General features: G+C 35.9%; 1 protein-coding gene across 1 annotated transcript in view; it reads right to left on the bottom strand.

Annotated features, from left to right (window-relative positions):
• LOC115209405 (pseudouridine-5'-phosphatase) overlaps positions 1–21,241 on the bottom strand; it is a 194,769-nt gene that overhangs the window by 55,020 nt on the left and 118,508 nt on the right. The window contains exons 3-4 of the mRNA XM_029777802.2: positions 16,401–16,493; positions 6,092–6,324 (exon numbers count right to left, since the gene is read on the bottom strand). Coding sequence (XP_029633662.1) covers positions 6,092–6,324; positions 16,401–16,493 — 326 coding nt within the window. The remainder of the gene's footprint in view (positions 1–6,091; positions 6,325–16,400; positions 16,494–21,241) is intronic.

Below are 21,241 nucleotides of genomic sequence, written 5' to 3'. Positions count from 1 at the left end.
ACAGTATGGTCATGGGTGGACCATCTTGGATCAGGGCAGATTTAGGAGCTAAAAAACAATAGTTCCTTTTCTTTCTTACAATATTTTGTCTTTTATTTGTTTCAGTCACAGGATTATGACCATGCTGGGACAACACTTTGAAGGATTTAGTCAAATAAATCAGCTCTAGTATTTATTTTATTCCATAACTGGTACTTATTGTATCAGTCTCTTTCTGCTGAACTGCTATGTTAGAGGGACATAAACAAATCAATACTGAATGTCAAGCAGTGATGGGTGACAAACACAAACACACACACACACACACATATGTATATACACACAATGAGCTTCTTTCTGTCTCTGTCTACTAATTCCATTCAAAACGCTTTGGTTAGTCTGGGGCTATAGTAGAGGACACTTGCCCAAGGTGCCCTGCTGTAAGACTGATATTTACTAGTGCAACCATCCTTATCACGAACTAACATTCACTTTTTCATGCTTGCATGGGTCAGACAGTGTTTGTTGAGACAGATTTTCCTATGGCCACATGCCTTTCCTGTTGTCAATCCTCCCCTGCTTTCCCAAATCCAGGCATGCTTTTCACAGAAAACTGGAAATGAAAAATTTCACTTGTATGATGATGACACTTACTTAAAACCATCATATGATGTTTAGACAAGGGTACACACACTAACAAAAGAACACACACACACACACATGCACACACACAAACATACACACATATATGATATGCTTCTCTCAGTTCCCATCTACCAAATCTACTCACAAGTTCTAAGTTGACTCAGAGCTATAATAGAGCTATAGCAGAAGAAACTTGCCCAAGGTGTCATGTAGTAGGACTGAACTGAGGACCATATGGTTGAGAACATCTTTGACTATAGTTTTGTTCAATCAGGACTGACCTGGGGCTAAACAAAAAACAACAGCAACACGTATCCAATCTTCATTTGAAACTAGATTGTTATAAAGCCGGTATGGCAACCAAAGCATAAGAAAATAAAAGCTATCCAGTTAGTTTCACTCTTAAACAATCTGCAATCACAGGTCTACAGATACAAACTTTTATCTTCTTATGCTTCTTCAAACACTGTTCTGCTCAATTTGTTAACTATGTACTATCTTCAACAAAATCCACCAGAAGCACCACTTTCTCTTCTCCTCTTCAGTGCCTCAGTCCCCAACAACATTGCCCAATCCTCCTTCATAGAACTGCACCCTACTGGAATTTTCTCCCCACCCAGAAGTTTAAACTGAACATCAGCAACCTCAATCTCACTAGCCTGGAATGGCCTCTAAATATCACAGTTGCCACATCTCATCCTCTGACTCATTATAAAAGTCAAGATCATTATGGTTGTTTAGCCTCATATCCAACCTTTGTCACACAGACTTGTGATCAAAAGTATTCTAGTCATGATCATCATGTCTGCAGACAATTTCTATCAGATTACATAATTCAATATGTTCTTCCTCTCTTGGAAGATGGCGGAGTGTAATCTGAGAGAGATTTAGCTGCTAAGTCTTGTAGGTCAAACAGTCACATTGAGACTGCCCCACTGTCGAAAAATGCCAAGTTGGCTGCAAGTAAAAGCCATGAATATATGAACAAAAGGGAAGCTGCAAAGTGGTTTAGTTACACAAATATATGTATGATGATGATGTACATTGAAAGTTTAAAATACTGAAGGTAATACTGAGAAATGATTCACTGGACGATGATAACAATTTTGATTCATGCTGAGATGTGTCATGAAGTTTGAAGCAGCAGAATTTGTGATATCAGTAGAAGTTCATGGCATAATGAGTAAATAATCTTATCATTAACTAATTGGTAGAGTTGTTAAGAACATAGAGTAAAGTGCATTGCAGTATATATTCTAGCTTTCTGTGCCCTGAGTTCAAATTTCACCAAGGTCAACTATGTTTGTTCCTTCTCGAGCCACACCTGGCTCATAGGGCCGGTTTCCCGGTTTCCTTGGTGTATAGGTTCCCCACCTGGACGGGACGCCGGTCCGTCACAGGTGAGCTACAAGATACAGGAGGAAAGAGTGAGAGAAAGATGTGGCGAAAGAGTCAGCAGAAGTTTTGCCATTACCTCCTGCTGGAGCTGCGTGGAGCTTAGGTGTTTCGCTCATAAACACACACATCGCCCGGTCTGAGATTCAAACACGCGATCCCTCAACCACGAGTCCGCTGCTCTAACCACTAGGCCATGTGCCTCCACAAGGTCAACTATGCCTTTTCATCATAAAATAAAATAGACCAGAGGGTTGTTAAAGCATCAGATGCAATGCCTTGCAGTATTTGTTTCAGCGGTTTACAGTCTGAGTGCATGAGCAGTAGAATTAATCTGTCACTCGGTTTAACACCACTGTCTGGTCCTTGCATACATTTCAGTGGAATTCACACTGTTACAAGTATTCAGTTCAGGTCTCCAGTTGGAGGATAACTTCCTTCTCACTACTGAGTGTCTCAAGGGCCTTGACAAAATAAAGGATAATCTGCAATACTTTTCTATATTTGACTAAACATTTTAAAAATACATGCAATGTTACAATAATAATTCATAGGGTGCTTACAGAACAGTGACACTCATCCACCACAACTCCATTATTGTTTGGCAGGTATCAGCACATATCAGCAAATAATTTGTTTGCTGGTTTCTATAAACAAAGGGCTCATACTCTTCTTAAATTGTTATTCTGACTGAAGAGACACACACTAAGGTCAAAACATTATAATATTTCAAAGTACCTTGACACCAGAGAATCATACATGTTATGAACACACATCTAAAGGGAAGAGGCATTTTCCAATGATAAAAAACAACACTGATGAATTTGCCATATTAAGATTAAATAGAAACGTAATTGTTTGAATTCTCGCTGTTCTGTGTAGTGGTTAGCGTGTTTGGCTCAAGATTGTAAGGTTGTGAGTTCAATTCCTAATGATGCATTGTATCCTTGAGTAAGACATTTTATTTTATGTTGCTTTAGTCCACTCAGCTGGCAAAAATGGGCTGTGCCTGTGATTTAAAGGACCAGTTTTGTCACATTTGGTGTGTCACACTGGAGTTCCCAGAGAACTATGTTAAGAGTATGCATATCCATGGAGTGCTCAGCCATTTGCATGCTAATTTCATAAACAGGCTGTTCCATTGATTGGATCATCCAGAATACTTGTTCACATAACTGACAGAGCATACCCCATGGATTATTATTATTTTATGATATTATTATATTGTATATATATATATATATATATATATATATATATATATATATATAATATATATATATATATCATTATTATAATTATTAGGGAATATTACTTCCGTGTACTCAGGAAAAAGACATTCAAATTAGATGTGCTAAAATGAAAATCTCTCAATGTTTAATTCGTATATATAAAAGTGGTTTTAGAGACAGAACCACCTTCAACTCAATCAACACTGAAAGATTTTATACCTGACCACTCCATAAAATGTTAAATATTAAATCTTATACTAACTATATCTATTCTGAATCCCATATTTTCCGTTTATAAGACTACATGTATTTCATGAAAGTATGTCGGTATTGATTAGATACAAGGTATCTAGTTTCAATACTTAATTGGATCGACATACTCCCAGGTATATAAGAGGTAGGGGTAGTGAAAAATGTTGAGGAATCCAGACCTGAAGATTGGGAGTATGTTGGCCCAATTAAGTATTGAAACTAGATACCTTGCATCTAATCAATACTGATGTACTTTCATGAAACACATGTAGCCTTATAAACGGAAAATACGGGATTCAGAATATATATAGTTAGTATAAGATTTAATATTTAACATTTTCTGGAGTGGTCGAGTATAAAATCTTTCAGTGTTGATTGAGTTGAAGGTGGTTCTGTCTCTAAAACTACTCATATATATATATATATATATATATATATATATATATATATATATATATATATATATGTATGTATGTATCATCATCATTTAACATCCACTTTTTCATGATTGTATGGATTGGACAGAGTTTATCTGACATAGGCTTTTTGTAAAAGCTGGTTGCTCATCATGTTGCTAACCACTGCTTGTTTCCAGGCAAAGTAATATTTCCCTATGACCATATATGTTCTCTCATAATACTGAAAATAATAAATGATACTCTTTTACATGATAGTGAAACTCATTTACAACTATCGCATTATGTCAGGACAAGGGGACACAAGAACACACATGCACATATATATATATATGAATACACACACACACACACTATGTGCATGCATGCACGCACACACACCCACATACACACACTCAATGGGCTTCTTTCTGTCTGGCAAATCCATTCAAAAGGTTTTTTTCCAGCCCAGAGACATTTATTCACAGTGTCACGCAGAGGCACTGAACCCAGAACCATGTAGTTCAGAGGCAAACTTCTTACCACACAGCCACACCTGTGTATATATATACACAAACACACATATATATATACATATAACAAGAAATAATATTTGTCTCTTATTATAGAAACAAAAGGGTTTATAGGACTGCAAATGAAGTGCTCAAATATAAATGAGACAAAGATAAAGAAGCATTGGTTATAGAACAAACATTAGATTTGGGTCAACAAATTTACATACAACACCACTCCTCAAACATTTAATCATATATAAAAATTACCATGGTCCACAAACACATAAAAAAATAATACATATACATAAAATTACAGAAGGTAAAAAAATATATTCTAATAAAATACAAATAGAACAGCTTATCAAAAGTTAAATATAACAACTGAAACTTCAAAACTACCAGAAACCCTAATGGACAAATATAAAATAAATAAAGATAAAAATAAAAATAAAATAAAATAAGTGTCTACTGGCTAAAAAGATTTTATCAGATAATTAAAATATTTTTTTTAAATTATGAAAAAATTTTTTCTTAAATATTTGAAAGACTTTTTCAAAAATTTTTTTTTTTTAATTTTTAATAATTAAAAAAAAATATTTTAATCATCTGATAAAATCTTTTTAGCCAGTGGACACTTATTTTATTTTATTTATTTTATATTTGTCCATTAGGCTTTCTGGTAGTTTTGAATTTTTAGTCATTATATTTAACTTTTGATAAGCCGTTCTATTTGTATTTTATTAGAATATAAATTTTTACCTTCTGTGATTTTATGTATATGTATTATTTTTTTTATGTGTTTCTAGACCATGGTGTTTTTTATATATGATTAAATGTTTGAGGGGTGGTGTTGTAAAGTCGTTGACCCAAATTTAATGCTTCTTTTATGCACACACACACACATATGTATGTATATATATATATATATAAATGCACGAGCACCCCCCCCCCCGTCCAATGGATGGTGCTGAGTTGTCAAACGTTTAAACCAAATTTTCTCAAAACAATTTGTCCGATAGTCCCATAGGCCTCTCCTTTGAGAAACACTGATTTAACCTAAATTTGAGACACCAGAAAAAGAAGAAATATAGATAGACTTTTTTTCTATTCCAAAGAAAAACGATTTTATTCACACAAATATGCAACCGAAGAGTTTAAAGTACCAGTAATGATAAGGTTGTTGACTGGGAGAACACAAACATGGTTTAAACAATAATCTTGGCAGGAAATAAACATGCCTTTAAGCAGTACAAAAACAACAAAAAATGAAAGGTGCAGTTATGCACAGATTGATGGAAGAAAAGCAGGACAAAAACGATGCATGCAAATGGGTTAGCTGGAGGTAAAGCATGATGATATTTTTGTGCAAACTGCAAGTGCAATTTTCTTGCGTACGCATAGTATCAATCGCAACAGCTGATGTACTTGCACATACAAATGCACGTTTCCATGGCTTTACTGATCGCATTCTCACCTGGAATTGATTTTTGTAATTTTTTTCAAGACTTATACATGCCCTGATACCATCGGTATGTACATATCAAATTTGAGTGCAATCAGATGGAGGATGAAGGCACACACAGACAGACAAACAGAACAAATTTTATATAATAGACAATAACTAATATTAATAAAATATATAACTTATAGATCTATATCTTTTATTAGCATAATTTACCTTATCAGGAGATGGTTTATCTGGAAAGCGTTTAGCACACACTTGAAAGCAGTCTGGGGCTGGCTTACTGTGCTTCACCTCAGGATCATCACTAGAAAGGACAAAATGATGGAACATATTCATTAGCTCTTGATGCTTCACGGTCTTCCACTTAAATTTCTCTTTACCACTACCAGAAGCAATAGCCATTGGAATATTGTGCTTATATAAATGCTCAACCAGCCTCTTTGCTCCTGAAATACACAAAAAAAAAATACATTGTATTAGAGCTCTGATGAGATAACATTGGTAGCAGATATCTCAATAAGGACTAGAGAACATTACTGCTTCAGAAACAAACTTAAATTGGAATCTTTTGATAAAAATGGAAATCTTGCTTAACTCTCTTGAGATGCATGGTGTTTTGGTATGTGTAGCCAAAAAGACCAAAGCTTTTTTTCTGTTGAGATTGGAACTGGTGGGTGCATGTAGAAAACAAAGGATAAAGTGCCTAAAACTTTATCCTTTATAAGTATGTAAAGCTATAAATTTTATGAAAGCTTATGAACAGTACAATACATCTATCACAATAAGAAAACTTAAAACAACACAATACATGAAAATAAATAAAATGATAAGCATAAATGCTTCTGTGAAAAAACACAAAAATATGTACTGTAAAATGATCTCTGATTGGCTATTACACTTCAAAACTAACCATTCACAATGTTTGTTTCATCAAGTCGATTGATCAGCTCAAAGTCCTTTCAGCTTGTATCACTTGGGCTGGGTGTCCCAAGAGGGTTGATGGTTAGGCAAGACCAGTAGTTCCCAAAGTGGGTGGTACCAGACCACTCCCTTGGGGGTGGTGGAAAAATCCAGTGGTGTGATAATGGGGTGGCCAATGGACGTAAAAATAACAAAATAATAGGTTAATTAGGTTAAGTTTTATTTGTGAAATACACTCATTTTAAATTTGCTGCAGAAAGTGGTCTACATTTGTGGTGGTGGTGGTGTGGGGGCACTAGGAATGTGGCCTCTGTACCGAGGGGGCACCAGCCTGAAAAGGTTTGGGAACCACTGGACAAACTATAAGAGACTCCCATTGGACATGAATGACCATGGGATTGCACCTAGAAAGTTCCACTCTGAAGCAAAGGTCTGGGCAAGGTTGTCCAGTAGTTACACATGCATACCAACCTCTTCTCTCCATGCCACTGGTGTCATCCAAAGGAAAGGCAAAGACTGATACAAATTGGCACCAGTGATGTTGCAACTCATTTTTACAGATGAGTGAACTGGATCAGTGTGAAATATAGTGTCTTGCTCAAGAACACAACACAAAACTCATTCCAGGAATTGAACTCAGTACCTCATGATTGTGAGCCTGACACTCTAGCCACTGAGTCATGCACTTTCACTGACTAATATGATAGCTATTCAATAGTAATCCAAGAAAGTGAAATTGTAGCAACATGAAATAAAGATTAATAAAACAAAGACATAATGTAGAAAATATGTAATATACTGAAAATGAAAACATTTTGAACAGTCATCTGGATATCTTTACCTGAACAATACCTGAGAAAAAGGTTGTTAGGTGGGCATGAGTGGAATGCCTTTGCTCATAGGCCTGCACAGTCAGAACTAAAAGAGCTAAACAGCAAAATATACCTATGAGTAAGGAAGATGGAGAAAGCAGGAGAGAGAACAAGAGAACACACACACACACACACACAAACACATACACACACACAAGCACATACATACACACACACACACACCTCAGTCTCAATCACAACACCCTCCCAATATTGGTTTCAAATTTTGGCACAAGGCCAGTTGTTTGGTGGGTAAGTTGATTACATTGACCCCAATACTCAACTGGTACTTATTTTATCAATGCCAAATGGATGAAAGGCAAAGGTGACTGTGGCAAAATTTGAACTCAGAAAGTAAAAATAAACAAAATACTGCTAAGCCTTTAGCTTGGTGTGCTAATGATTCTGTCAGTTTGCTATCTTAACACCCTTCCAGTATTAGTAAAATTTTTGCTCCTCCCATTATTAAAAAAAAAAATAAAATCCACATCCACATAATTCTTCTTTCTTCATCATCATCATGTTGGACAAAAACAAAAAAAAAAGTTTGAAACCATCCTAATTTTATTAAATGCAGTGACAATTTCTTCACCTCACCGCAACCAAGCCACTTTACTTAATAGGGGAAACTGGGCTAACAGACATGTAAACAAGTAATTAAGTTAACCAAAACTGTGATTGACTACTGAAATAATTGGCTAAGACAATCAGTTTCACAAGAATGGTTTAACCCTTTTTGTTACCATATTTCCAAAGAAACATACTGCTTTTGTTTCAATCAATTTTGAAAATAATGAAGAATTTAGTAAAATAGTTTTACCATTATTAATTTCAAGTTTAGCATATAAATTAACATAAAATTTTGATGCAAGATTGTAATTTTAATGACTTTAAAACATGGAGTTTTTATCATAAAATCAAGGGTAGTCTCAGGCAGTTTGTGGTATGAAAGAGATTAAGAAACAAACAAGGTTTCATGATCCTTTAGCATTTAAACCAGTCATATCTAGCCAAAATATTCAACTTGTTTAATGTTCAAACCTACCATATCTTGCCTCTCACACCTACCCTACAATGTCATTCTAAAAATAAATGATCGCATCATCAGACACTTGAAAGCTACAAGATAATGCCTGTTTAATTTAAAATAATGTGAATAACTAAGCATTACATTTGCTGTCACAGTTTTTGATTTTTAAAATTTTGTTACGATTGTTTTCAAATTTGGTGTACTTTTGTATGCTAATTATGGAAATGAAACTCATTCTTGCCACAAGATGATAAATAAAAAGTTGATAGCTTCTAAAGTTTGAAAATTGCAGGTAATTTTAGCCAATTGAAAGTCACAGACATATTACTGCCTCTTTCCATCGTAACAAGTTACAGAGTCTGCTGAAACTACAATTTCCACATATATTGTCTTTATCTGTCTATTTTCTTAGACAAGTGCCTATTTGCTGAACATTTTTATTACCCCATTTTTGTTGTTTTGTGTTGAAGAACTGGGAGTGATTACAACGATGTTCCAGAAATATGTGCAGAGGACCTGCTCAGAAGATTGTTGAGATAAACAAAAACAGTCTTCACAAGATTTAAATACAACAGTGGGTTTTCAGAGGAGTGTATCACAGGACCAGGCAGGTATTTTTTCTTTATGTATTACCATGCCAGAAGCACAACACACTAGAGGAATGCATACATTATTCGATTCTTCCTGGAATCACAGTTTTCAGTAACTTGCAGGTGGGCCTACTCTCACATTCCCGAAATTGATGGTTATTATTTTCAGCATAGAACAATGAACCAAAGCGTTGAGCTTATTACCTCCTAACAAGTAAAAAACAGCACACAGGCCAGTGTAAAATGAGCAAATAAGCAACATTGTGGAGTCCACCACGCTATGGTTGGCTTGTATCTCTGTGAGCTTATGTGGTGCAGGAGATACGAAAATTATAATTTATTTGATGAGAAAGTCCTAGAGTATATCTCAAATTTTCGTTTTTGAATTTTCACTACAAAATATGCATAAATTGTTAATATGAACTGAATTAGAGTAGTATAATATATAGTTTGTGTTTTTTGTAATTTAACATGGTTTTTTTTTTTCTTGGGTGATTTTTCCTTTTCACATTGCCTGTTCCAATGTTCTACATGACTTTATTCATTAAAACTTATTAAAACTACAAAACCTATTATAACTTTCATCATGATAATATATTGCTTTCACTTTGTTTAATAAAAGTTTGTTGTTGTACTGTTGTGCTTAATAACTGTTACATACAAAATACCAGCTTTCAAATATTGTTTTTTGTATTTGTAAAAATTATCGAACTTTAAACCTCTGTAATATTTTTAAAAAAATTTTCTGGAACCAGTGAATAACATCAGATTCAACATAGAAAATTGCATCAATATATCAAATTTCAAAATTTTCCCTTAATTTTAAAACTTCAAAAACCATGACACCAACAGAAAAGACCTTATTTAACAGAGTAATATGAATGCTAAAATGTTAAAATGAAGTTGGTAGTTTCTCAAGAAACATATTTCCTCTTGGCTGTTACAAAACCATTTTCAAAAGTTCATTAAGATTAGTATATTAATGTACTGTGACCTTCCATATATTATTTAAATGGAGAAGTGTGTGACAATGCATGAGAAACTTAAACAAGAATTATGAGAATCAACAGAGTTGTCAAGCACAAGTCTTGTGTGTTGTGTTGAAGGATTTATAGTTCCGGTACTCCCACATTTAAAAGTGGCATGACCTGTTGAATAACCTTGTGATGTAGATCCTTTAGAGTAACAGTGGAAATGGTGGCATAGCTTTGACAGCTAGTAAGTTGTTGAAGACTTTTATTCCCAGATATTGTATAATGAGTCATTCTTTAAAGCTTCTTACCAACTCTGTCAAAATATTGAAGAGAAAAGAGAACTAGCAGAAAACAAATGATGATGATGATGCGGAGGAGGGTGGGGTATGGAGGACGAGGACGATGATGATGATGATGACAACAACGATGACAACAACAGTAACAACAAAGAGTAGTGAAAAACATCCAGTAAGAAAGTTTAAAACGAGTTAAAATGGACATGATTATAAATTTTGTTTGGTGAAATTACTGAACATTTCGAAAAAAATTGAATTTTCTTCATACAACAGAAATCAATTTGTTGAAAACCAATAAAACAAAATAAAAAAATGATAAATGAGTACTACTATGATTTGAAACTTTATCAGACATAATGGAAACCAATGCACTTAAAATATATGAGGATTTGTAATAGACCTTTCAAGATTTCAGTTAAAATCATGTCAATCCTAAACTTTTAAGGATCTTTAATTTTCATAGTCAATACTGATATCAAGAAGGGCATCCAGCTGAGGAAACCATGCCACAAAAGACAGTTGGAGGCCAGACAGCTCCCTGCTAGCCAGCTCCATGTCAAACTGTCCAACCTATGTGAGCATGGAGACCAGATGTTAAACAATGATTATAATGTTGATGATGAATATACCACTCTCTCTTTATTGGATTTGAACATTACCTTAGCAATACTATTGTCAATTGGAAGGTAGAATAAACTTTTTTGTAGTTAAAAATTATAAAATACAATTAGCAATTGTTTCTCAACAAAAAAAACTCATAAATATTAGCACATTTGCTAATGAAAGCAATATATAAGTAGACATTATTAAATTAGTTTCTATTTCTGGAAACATGAAAATAAGTGGTCACTTTTTGTATAAGCCGTTGCATATTTTTATAAAATAATTAACGTTTTAGCATTCAGATTACACAGTGAAATGTAATGCTAAATTATTCCCATTGTTTTGAATTTATCCTGCATTATCTTATAGCCTTAAGATCACAATGATGTGATTGTTTGTGTTTATAATGACATTCAAGAGTAGGTGTGAGCCAGATCTGGCCAAACTGAACATAAAGCAAGTAGAATATTTTGGCCAGATATGGCCAGTTTAAATGCTAAAAAGTTGAACATATTTTCCTGTTCATATAATCATACATGTTTCATGTATACTTTTTTTTTCTAAATCCTGTAATCATTGATTTTAATACTTTTTATATATTATATCAATTGGTTTGAAAGATAAATAGGTAGTTCCTTCATGAGCTGAATTCACAAAATGTGTATGCAAGATAACTAGTACTCTTTAATACTAATGTTGGGAAAGAGAACCAATATATAGATTCCAACGAATATTATAAACACTAGTGCCAACTTTATAGTTAACAACACTGCGATCACAGTACAGTATCACGGTAGGTGATTCATTAGAGTTGTTTGAAACTGTGGAAGAAATTTTTGAAACAGTTTTCTTTTTTATGAGACTGAGAAATAGAGTAATTGATTGATGCATATAAAAAGATAATATCTGTGCTACCTTGGCAGATCAAATACAAGTGGATATAGAGTGGGTAATAAAAAAAAAAGCCAATATAAAAATGTGTGAGGTGGTAGTAGAGGATTGATGGGGCAGAGGTAGTTCAAGGAACATTTGATATGTAGCTGTTAGATCAGATCTTCAGATCTTAGAAAACAGAACAAAATAACTGATAGTGTGGGCTGGAGATAAAATGTTCTGTATAAACTTGTCTAACTTTAGTGACTGATGATTATGCTTCTTGAAGAAGAAAAACTTCATGCTGTAGCTACATTTTTTCATAACTTAGTAAATGTTATTATTAGCATGGTCACACTGCCAAACATTAGGTATGAGCATTTGTTTGTGCCACATTCATGGAAGCAGCATCAGTTAGTGTTTTATTCCTGGCCTTTCTTTAACTAAAGTTAGACCATGTAGAATAAAATGAGTGTTTTTCTCTTTCTTCTTCTGCCACATTAATTTCTCACATAGACACAATGCTACAGGCTTTACGGGAGGCGGTATAGCATTTTATCAAGCTCAGCAGGATGAATAACAAATTTAACCTTGATGGCATTTGAGTTTTGAACAAACAATAACACTGCAAGGTATTCAGTCTCCTGTTCTACCTATTTTGCCAAACTATCCTATTTAAAAGCCACAAGGAGTGAGAGGTGCAAACTGTTCCAATTAGACAATACAGAATGGCAGCACTTGCAGCAATAAATCAGAAAATATACATGTTGTACAGATAGAACATGCAGGCATGGCTATGTGGTTAAGAAGTTCATAACAGAACAAGTGGATATGGGTTCAGTCCCAGTGTGTGAACATTGTTGATCTATGTTCTACACTGTAACTGCAGGAGGTTGACCAACAACTTGTGAGCAGCAGATATTTGGTAGACAGAAACTGAATAAACCAGTTGCACATATGTGAGTTAGTGCAAGTGAGTTTCTATTTTCTGCTTGTTGTAATATATGTTTGCAGGCTGCAAGAAAAACAATGGCCTTATTATCAATTCGGGTGGTGCCATATGTTAACAGTCAAACACAAAAGCAGATTCAGGTTTCTGGACATGATATGCAATATTTGTAAATGAAAAAGGCTCATAACTATGTTTGGGCTCTTTCTTGTTCATTAGACTAGGAGATAATCACCTTACCTGGAAACAGGTGAGGTTTGGTGACAAGAACATCTGACCTTAAAAAACTCGGTCTCAATGTACTCTTGTCTGACCATTGCAAGAATGGAAAAGTGTATATTAAAACTAAGATGATAAAACAAAGATATGATGCTGTTGTTGTTAGTTCAAGTCACCTCTCATCAATGGTATTCCAGTTTTGGCCATTTCATATTTTATTCAGGCACTTCAAATTACGTTATTCAATGATCCCCTTTTCTTTGTGAAGGAGAACCAATGAGATGAAGATGGTTATCCCTGTAACAGAAGATAAGCAGAGGATGGAGGATTCCAAACCTTGGCTGGACAACACAATACTGACAACAAATGGATAGTTCCCAATAGCCTACTCCTAACCATGACATTTAATACACACATCAATTTTGAGAATGTTAATCCAATAAAGTTCATCAAATATATCTGCAAATACATCATCAAGAGAGCTTACACTGCAATGCTTACTCTGATGAAGCAAAACAGTTGTGATGGAGTAAGACAATCTCAACTGAATCAATGTAGCAAAAGCAATGAAGCTCTCTGACACATTTTTGTCTTTCCCATTCAAGAATATACTTCAACATTCAAGAACTTGCTTGGAAAATGACCAAGTGAGTTTACTTCATTCAAGCAATTGTTGCATAACATGCACAAAGTTTAATACAACAGTTGCAGTCTTTGTCAGCTTGTTCCAGTATGATCCCTTTGCAAAAGAATATTGGTGTACCACCAGGTTCCACCTTAGTTTATATGGAACCACAAACAATGGAGACAAAGAAACTAAGCTAGAAAGAAATGAAGCCAGTATGCTTCGTTGGATGTGCAATGTCATTGTGCATGTTCGACAGAGTGTAAGCCTCTTGAGAGAAAAGTTAGGCATAAGAGGAATCAAATGTGTGCAAGAGAGATGACTGTGCTGGTATGGTCATGTGATATGTATGGACAAGGACAGCTGTGTAAAGAAGTGCTGATCTCTAACTGTGGAGGGAACCTGTGGTAGAGGTAGACCCAGGAAGACATAGGATGAGGTGATGAAGCATGATCTTTAAACTTTGAGCCTCACAGAGGCAATGACTGGTGACTGAGACCTTTGGTGATGTGCTGTGCTTGAGAGGACCTGTCAAGCCAAGTGCACCCATGCTGGTGGCATGTCAAGAACATCTTTTGAACACTGGGCTTCACAGAGGCAAAATGGCGGAGTTCCTTTCAAGCAATGGCCTCACGGAGGCAAAGTGTCTAAGTTCCTTTCAAGTATTGAGCGTTACAGAGGCAATGACCAAGACCTTTGGCATTATGTTGTGCTTGAGAAGAAGACCCATCTAGCTGAGCAAAATCGCGGTCATGGTAGATACCAGTGTCACACAAATTTGCACCCATGCCGGTGGCACATAAACGCACCCCAGTGTCATGCAAATGGCACCTGTGCTGGTGGCACATAAAACCACCCATTTCACTCTTAGAGTGGTTGGCATTAGGAAGGACATCCAGCTGTAGAAAACCATGCCAAAACAGACTGCTGTCTGGTGCAGCATGCCAGCCCAGTCAAACTGTCCAACCCATGCCAGCATGGACAATGGCCGTTAAATGAAGATAAATGATGATGATGATATTTATATTGGCACAGACATGTCTGTGTGATTAAAAAGCTTACTTTGCAATGACGTGTGCATGTGTGCAAGCAAGCACTCCTATTTCTGTTCTTCCTACAGTTCTGTGTCACTCTGTCACTCTGGACACCAATTTTCACCACCCAACTCAACTATCAAGATTCTGCTTTCCTCTCTAACCCTACCTCTTAATAAATATATTCTGAACAGCACTCCTATATGGTTCTCTGTTTAACTCATCACTACACCACCCTTAACACACTTCCATTTTATCACTATCTCTCAGGCCACTGACCTCTTATCAAAACACTAGAACAATAATATCTCCCAGGGCACTTTAGATATATTTTTTTTTTTTACTAAGTATTTCATCTTCCCTCTTTCTGAAGGGAAATCTCTCTCCCTTCCCTCCTTATCCTCAGTACTACCTCAAGCTTACAGACACAGGCATAATTGTGAGCTGAAGAAGATTATTTCTTTGCTTTGCAACTGCATGCTTTTAGGTTCTAGATTCCATCCAACTTCACAGCATCTTGGACAAATGTCTTCTCTCAAAGCCACAAGTTGACCAAAGCTGAGTAAATGGAAATCAATAGAGAGAAACTATATGAAAACGTTTTAGATGAACCATTAGTATTGTCTATGGAGAAGGAGCTTCAAGACTGCCTTGATAGTACATCAGGTTTCTCATGAGGGCTCAAATCATCTTTTGGCGTGAACACAAGACCTAAAAGGAGATTTATGAACATGCACTACACATCTCTACTATTGTTGCTTAATGCAAGATAGGCTTTGATAGCTACTGATATCATGCATAACTGTAGGTAATATCAGATGTTATATTTTGGAGACTTTCACAACCTAACCAAGGACAAAGACCACTTTACAATACTGAAAAAAAAATTTTCGTAGCCAATATACAGAAATAGACACTAAATCATCTAGCCACATTAGATATTTTCACAATTATTATTATAATACACGTGTTGAAACAAGGAAGCAAGCCAACAGAAATTCGTAAAAAATTAGTTATCCCTGTATCAGCCCAATTTCTGGATTTTACTTCAAATATATAAGTGGCCAGTATATGAAAATACCTTTAAAGGTATATATATATATATATATTATATATATATACACATATGTGTGTGTAAAGAGAGTTTTAAAAAATGTGCAAGTTTGGAAAATTAGATATAGGAAACTATAATTAGGTTATGGGAGATAAGTCAAATAAGAATGATAAGAAATGGGTGCATTAAAACAGAGTTATGAAGGTCAGTAAGTTCAGAGCAGCAAGGTTTGTTGTTGTTGTTTAGTACCAGGTCAACCTTCACTGAGCAAACATATGATCAAATGTATTCTATCCATGACCATTTGTCTAATTAGTGGTATCAATAAGTACATTAGCCAATGTGCTTTCCTTATTTTAAACACAAGGCTTTGATTTCTAGCAAAGTAAGTGGCCATGGAGATGTTCCTTCAATAGCTTAAGGAGTATTACAAGTAGCAATAGATGAAATAGTTACAGATATTTGAGAAATATCAACATTACCTGGTAAAAGAGGAACATTAGGAAAAGCTTTCTTTTGTAGTACAGATACTTTTTGTATACATTCGTCAACGGTCAAAGGAAGCTGGAGTTCATCTGAAGAAAATGACAGAAAATAAATGACAATCATATACAAAGGATTATATGTTTTTAGATAAATAGGATGGAAAGTTTTGGTATAAAAAAAAAAGGCATAGGTTAAAAAATATATATTATTCAGTTTGGTACTTCATGCATCAATGTTCAAATTCTACCAAAGTGGTTTTAAATTTTCCTCAAAGTGAAATTTGAAAATAAATACAAAATATATATTGCATCAACTAAAATGACCAAGTTTTGAAAAGAGTTTTGTGAAAAAACAGAGGAAATTCTTCAATTCTTTGATAAACGGGCAAGCACCATAGAATAAGAATTAAAAGAAAAAAAAAAGGAAAAGAAACCAATACCAACTGGCAATACAGTTTTAAATCTCAGTTCAAGCTAATTTCATTAACTTTCCTCCAAAGAATTTCATTAATTTTTCTCTAAATGTAATATTCACTATGTAAATGTACGAGGGACGTTCAATAAGTAATGCCCCTGACCCACTTGCAGTTGTTTGATCTAGCTGAAATTTTGCATGTGCAATTATTTATATCTTTATAGATTAAGTGGCAAATTACAGCTCTGAATTAATTGTGGTTTCTGATTTACAGGTGTTTGAACTGAGTCAAGTGTGAAATGGAGCCTGTTGAGTGTCGAGCAGTGATCCGGTTTTTGTATTTGAAAGGACGTACACAATAGGAGACTTTTGATGAAATGAAAGTAACTTATGGTGATGATGCCCCATCATATGACCTTGTAAAACGCTGGCATCGTGAATTCAAACATGGTCGGAACTCTGTGGAAATAGCTCCCAGATCTGGTCGCCCCCACCCTTCTGCCATTGATGAGGCAGTTGTCCGTCAAGTTGAGGCTGCCATTTTGGAAGATCGACGCATAACTATTTGCCAAATAGCTCATGAGGTCAAGATTAGTACCGAGTCCGTGGAAACTATCATTCATGACCATTTGCATAAGCAAAAGGTGTCTGGCAGATGGATTCCCAGGTTGCTCACACCTTTCCAGAAGCAAGAACGCGTTGAGCGCTCGAGGATGAATTTGGAGATGTGCCAAGAAGATGAGTCAAAATTTTTCAAAAGACTGATTACACAGGATGAAACCTGGGTCCATCACTATGATCCAGAGACCAAAGCCCAGTCAATGCAGTGGAAGCACCATGACTCACCTCCTCCAAAGAAGGCAAGGGTGCAGCCCTCCGCTGGCAAGGTCATGCTCACAGTCTTCTGGGAGCAGGACGGAGTAGTGATGACAGATTTCCTGGCAAAGGGTACCACAATTACAGGAGCCTATTATGCTTCACTTTTGATGAAATTAAGAGAAGCTATCAAAATCAAGAGGCGGGGCAAGATCAGCAAAGGCATCCTCCTCCTGCAGGACAACGCTCCGATCCACAACTCGCATGTCACCAGATCAGAAGCACAGGCGTGCGGCTATGAACTCCTCCCCCATCCTCCCTACTCTCCTGACCTTGCACCCTCTGATTTTCACCTCTTCCCAGCCATGAAGTTGTTTTTGAAAGGAAAGCGTTTCCCAGATGATGCAGCCTTGATTTCTGAAGTCACGTCGTGGTTGGAGGACCAAGCTGGGGTCTTCTGCAAAAACGGTCTCCAGAGCTGTATCAAACGATGGGAGAAATGCGTAACTCTGGGTGGTTCCTATGTAGAAAAAGACTAATAACTATGCCAAGTTTCGTTGCTCTACTGCTATGGGAAGTGGGTCAGGGGCATTACTTATTGAACGCCCCTCATAATTTATATGTTGATTGCACAAAAAAGCACCAAGAACATACTGTAGAGTGGCTGGCATTAGAAAGGGCATCTAGCTGTAGAAGCCATGCCAAAGCAGGCATTGGAGCTTGATGCAATCCTGCAGCTTGCTGGATCTTGTCAAACCATCCAGCCCAAGTCAGCATGGAAAACAGACAGTAAATGATGATGATGATGATCACAATAATAGCTGAAAATTAACAGCATCATTAGCATGTTGGATAAAATGCTTCATGATATTTATTCCAAATCCCTACTCTCTGAGTTCAATTTCCACTGAAGTCAGTTTTGTCTTTCATCTTCTCAGGTTTGATAACAATGAGTATCGGTCCAGAGTGGAGTGGTGGGCTAGTACAACTATCAGAGCATCAAATAACATGACTCATGGTACCTATTTGCAGTATAGAATAGGTGGTACACACTTATTCTGTGTGTATCAAGTTCAAATCTTCCCCTCACCAAAATAAAAAGGTAACACTACAAATAGGAGTAGTAAATGAGAGAGACTATGAGCAAATTTGTGCAAACCAGAGAAAACAGTTTCTAAGATTTGATCAGAAGAGTGATTGATATTGCCACCACCTTTTCCTCAATAAAGTTACTGTTATTTTATTTATTTAATAATATAAAATAAAATAAAATAAAAAGAAAGCAATCGTTAACAAATACTGAACCTTGTAACTTTGGGTTGGCAGACTGCATGTATCCAACGTAACATATATTCCGAATACAAGCAAAGTTGAGTTTAAGCTCTAATGTGAGTTATCCAGCTTTATATGTATGGACCGATCCTTTTCAATAGATTTCCCTACATCATTAACCTTCTTTGGAAATAGGTCAGTATTTAAAAATTACAAAACTAACTATACTTGAAGAAAGTAGATCATGACCAATTGTAGGTCATGACCTACATTTCAATAACTAATTTGAATATGTCTCATGATCCCATTTACAATCATGTCTTAATTAGAAAGACATCTAAAATTAAGTTATACTTATATTAAACATCCTCAACATCATTGCTTTTATGTCCACATTTTTCTTGCTAACATGAACTGGATAAGACATTTTTTGAGGCAGTATTCTACAGCCAGAGACTCTTCTTATGATTTTTCACATTGAACTACCACTACAGGGCATATTGCTCATGCAGAATATAATCCAAGGTATGAATACAGGAATGAAACATGATCTTCTTCAAGTTTCAGGCTCAGATAGTGTAGTAATCAGATGGGCTTGCACAATCTAGCAATCATTCGGGCTCAAAATAACACAGGAAATGTGGAGGCAAAAAAAGGGTAAAAGGAAGCTAGGCTTGACCAGTATTCGCTCTCTTCATTCCTGCCACTGACTGAGCTAGACACAACGATCGAGCTCCATGTGAAGGTGAACCACGATTAGGCAAATCTGTGAAGAATGCCTTCACATTAGTGAGTCAACCAACTCTGCCGCTTCCACCCTGGCGTCCAGGTTACCGATGTCCAGAGATGAAATGCTTATTTCGGCGAAAATAAATTATTATTGTTATTTGTTCGGAGATTCTTGTTCCCGCTATTTACCTTTCTACAACTATGTAAGGAATTGTGAGGCACCCAACCAGTGTCAACTAAAACAGCCACAAAGTCAAGGTCAGTTCCATTTCATCAAATGAGGAAACCAAAACAAAAAAAAATATACTGGACAGCGTGAAGGTGATTTCAATAAGAGATGTACCAACCACCATTATTTCTTTCAAACATGTAGGAAAAAGATGAAGCACAAAGTCAGCAAGCCATACCTGGAACCACACTGCATTAAGTGGAGCATCATAGAAAAACCTAGACCATACGTCAATGGGCAAAAATGTGTAAGCTCAGTATAACCAAAGGAACACACATCCTTATTAAATCAAAGAAGTGTATTTTTTTTTCTAATTTTTTCTCACATTTCTCACATTATTTTGAGCCTGAATAATTCCCAAATTGTGCACAATATGCCATACAAGCTTGTCTGATTACTGCATAGTCTGAGCATGAAACATGAAGCAGCTAACATATAACTCCTGGATTCATTAGGTGATATTTATCTTTCACTGAACTGAGTGCTTTTCCGATGATCTTATCAAAAAGCAAACAGTATACACACACACACACACACACACAATATATATATATATATATATATATATATATATATATAGGCACAGGTGTGGCTGTGTGGCAAGAAGCTTGCCTCCCAACCACATGGTTCCAGGTTCAGTCCCACTGCATAGCACCTTGGACAAGTGTTTTCTACTATAGCCTCGAGCTGACCAAAGCCTTGTGAGTGGATTTGATAGACAGAAACTGAAAGAAGCTCATTGTATATATATATGTGTGTGTCTTTGCATCTGTGTGTCTCCCCATCACTGCTTGACAACCAGTGTTGGTGTGCTTACATCCCTGTAACTTTGCAGTTTGGCAAAAAGAAACTGATAGAATAAGTACCAGGCTTAAAAAATAAGTTCTGGGGGTTGAATTTTGTGACTAAAATCCTTCAAGGCAGTGATCCAGCATGGCCACAGTTAAATGACTGAAGTAAAAGAATATACATATATATATATATACATACACATGTGTGTGTATATGTCCTTGTATATATATGTGTGTGTGTGTGTGTGGGTGAGAGTGACTTCCATAAGTTTCTGCCTACAAAATTTCTCTAACAAAGCACTGATCAACTTGAGGCTATGGTAGAAGACAATTACCCATAGTGCCATGCAGTGGGACTAAACCAAAAGCTACATGGTGGTGAAATCAACAACATCCTAATGATAGAGCCATGCCAATATATTAGGAAAACATAAATCATTATTAGAAAGGAGGAGGCTAGACTACATGGTTATGTTCCTACAAACAGAGTTGTCTTTAACTCTCATCTATAAGACCTGTTGAGTCAAGTGAAATTGTTGTTGTGGCCGATGCCAGTACCGCCTGGCTGAAACCCATGCCAGTGGCA

The sequence above is a fragment of the Octopus sinensis genome, linkage group LG3, assembly GCF_006345805.1.
Source record: "Octopus sinensis linkage group LG3, ASM634580v1, whole genome shotgun sequence".
Lineage (NCBI taxonomy): Eukaryota > Metazoa > Mollusca > Cephalopoda > Octopoda > Octopodidae > Octopus > Octopus sinensis.
This window is presented reverse-complemented; position numbering and strand designations above follow the sequence as displayed.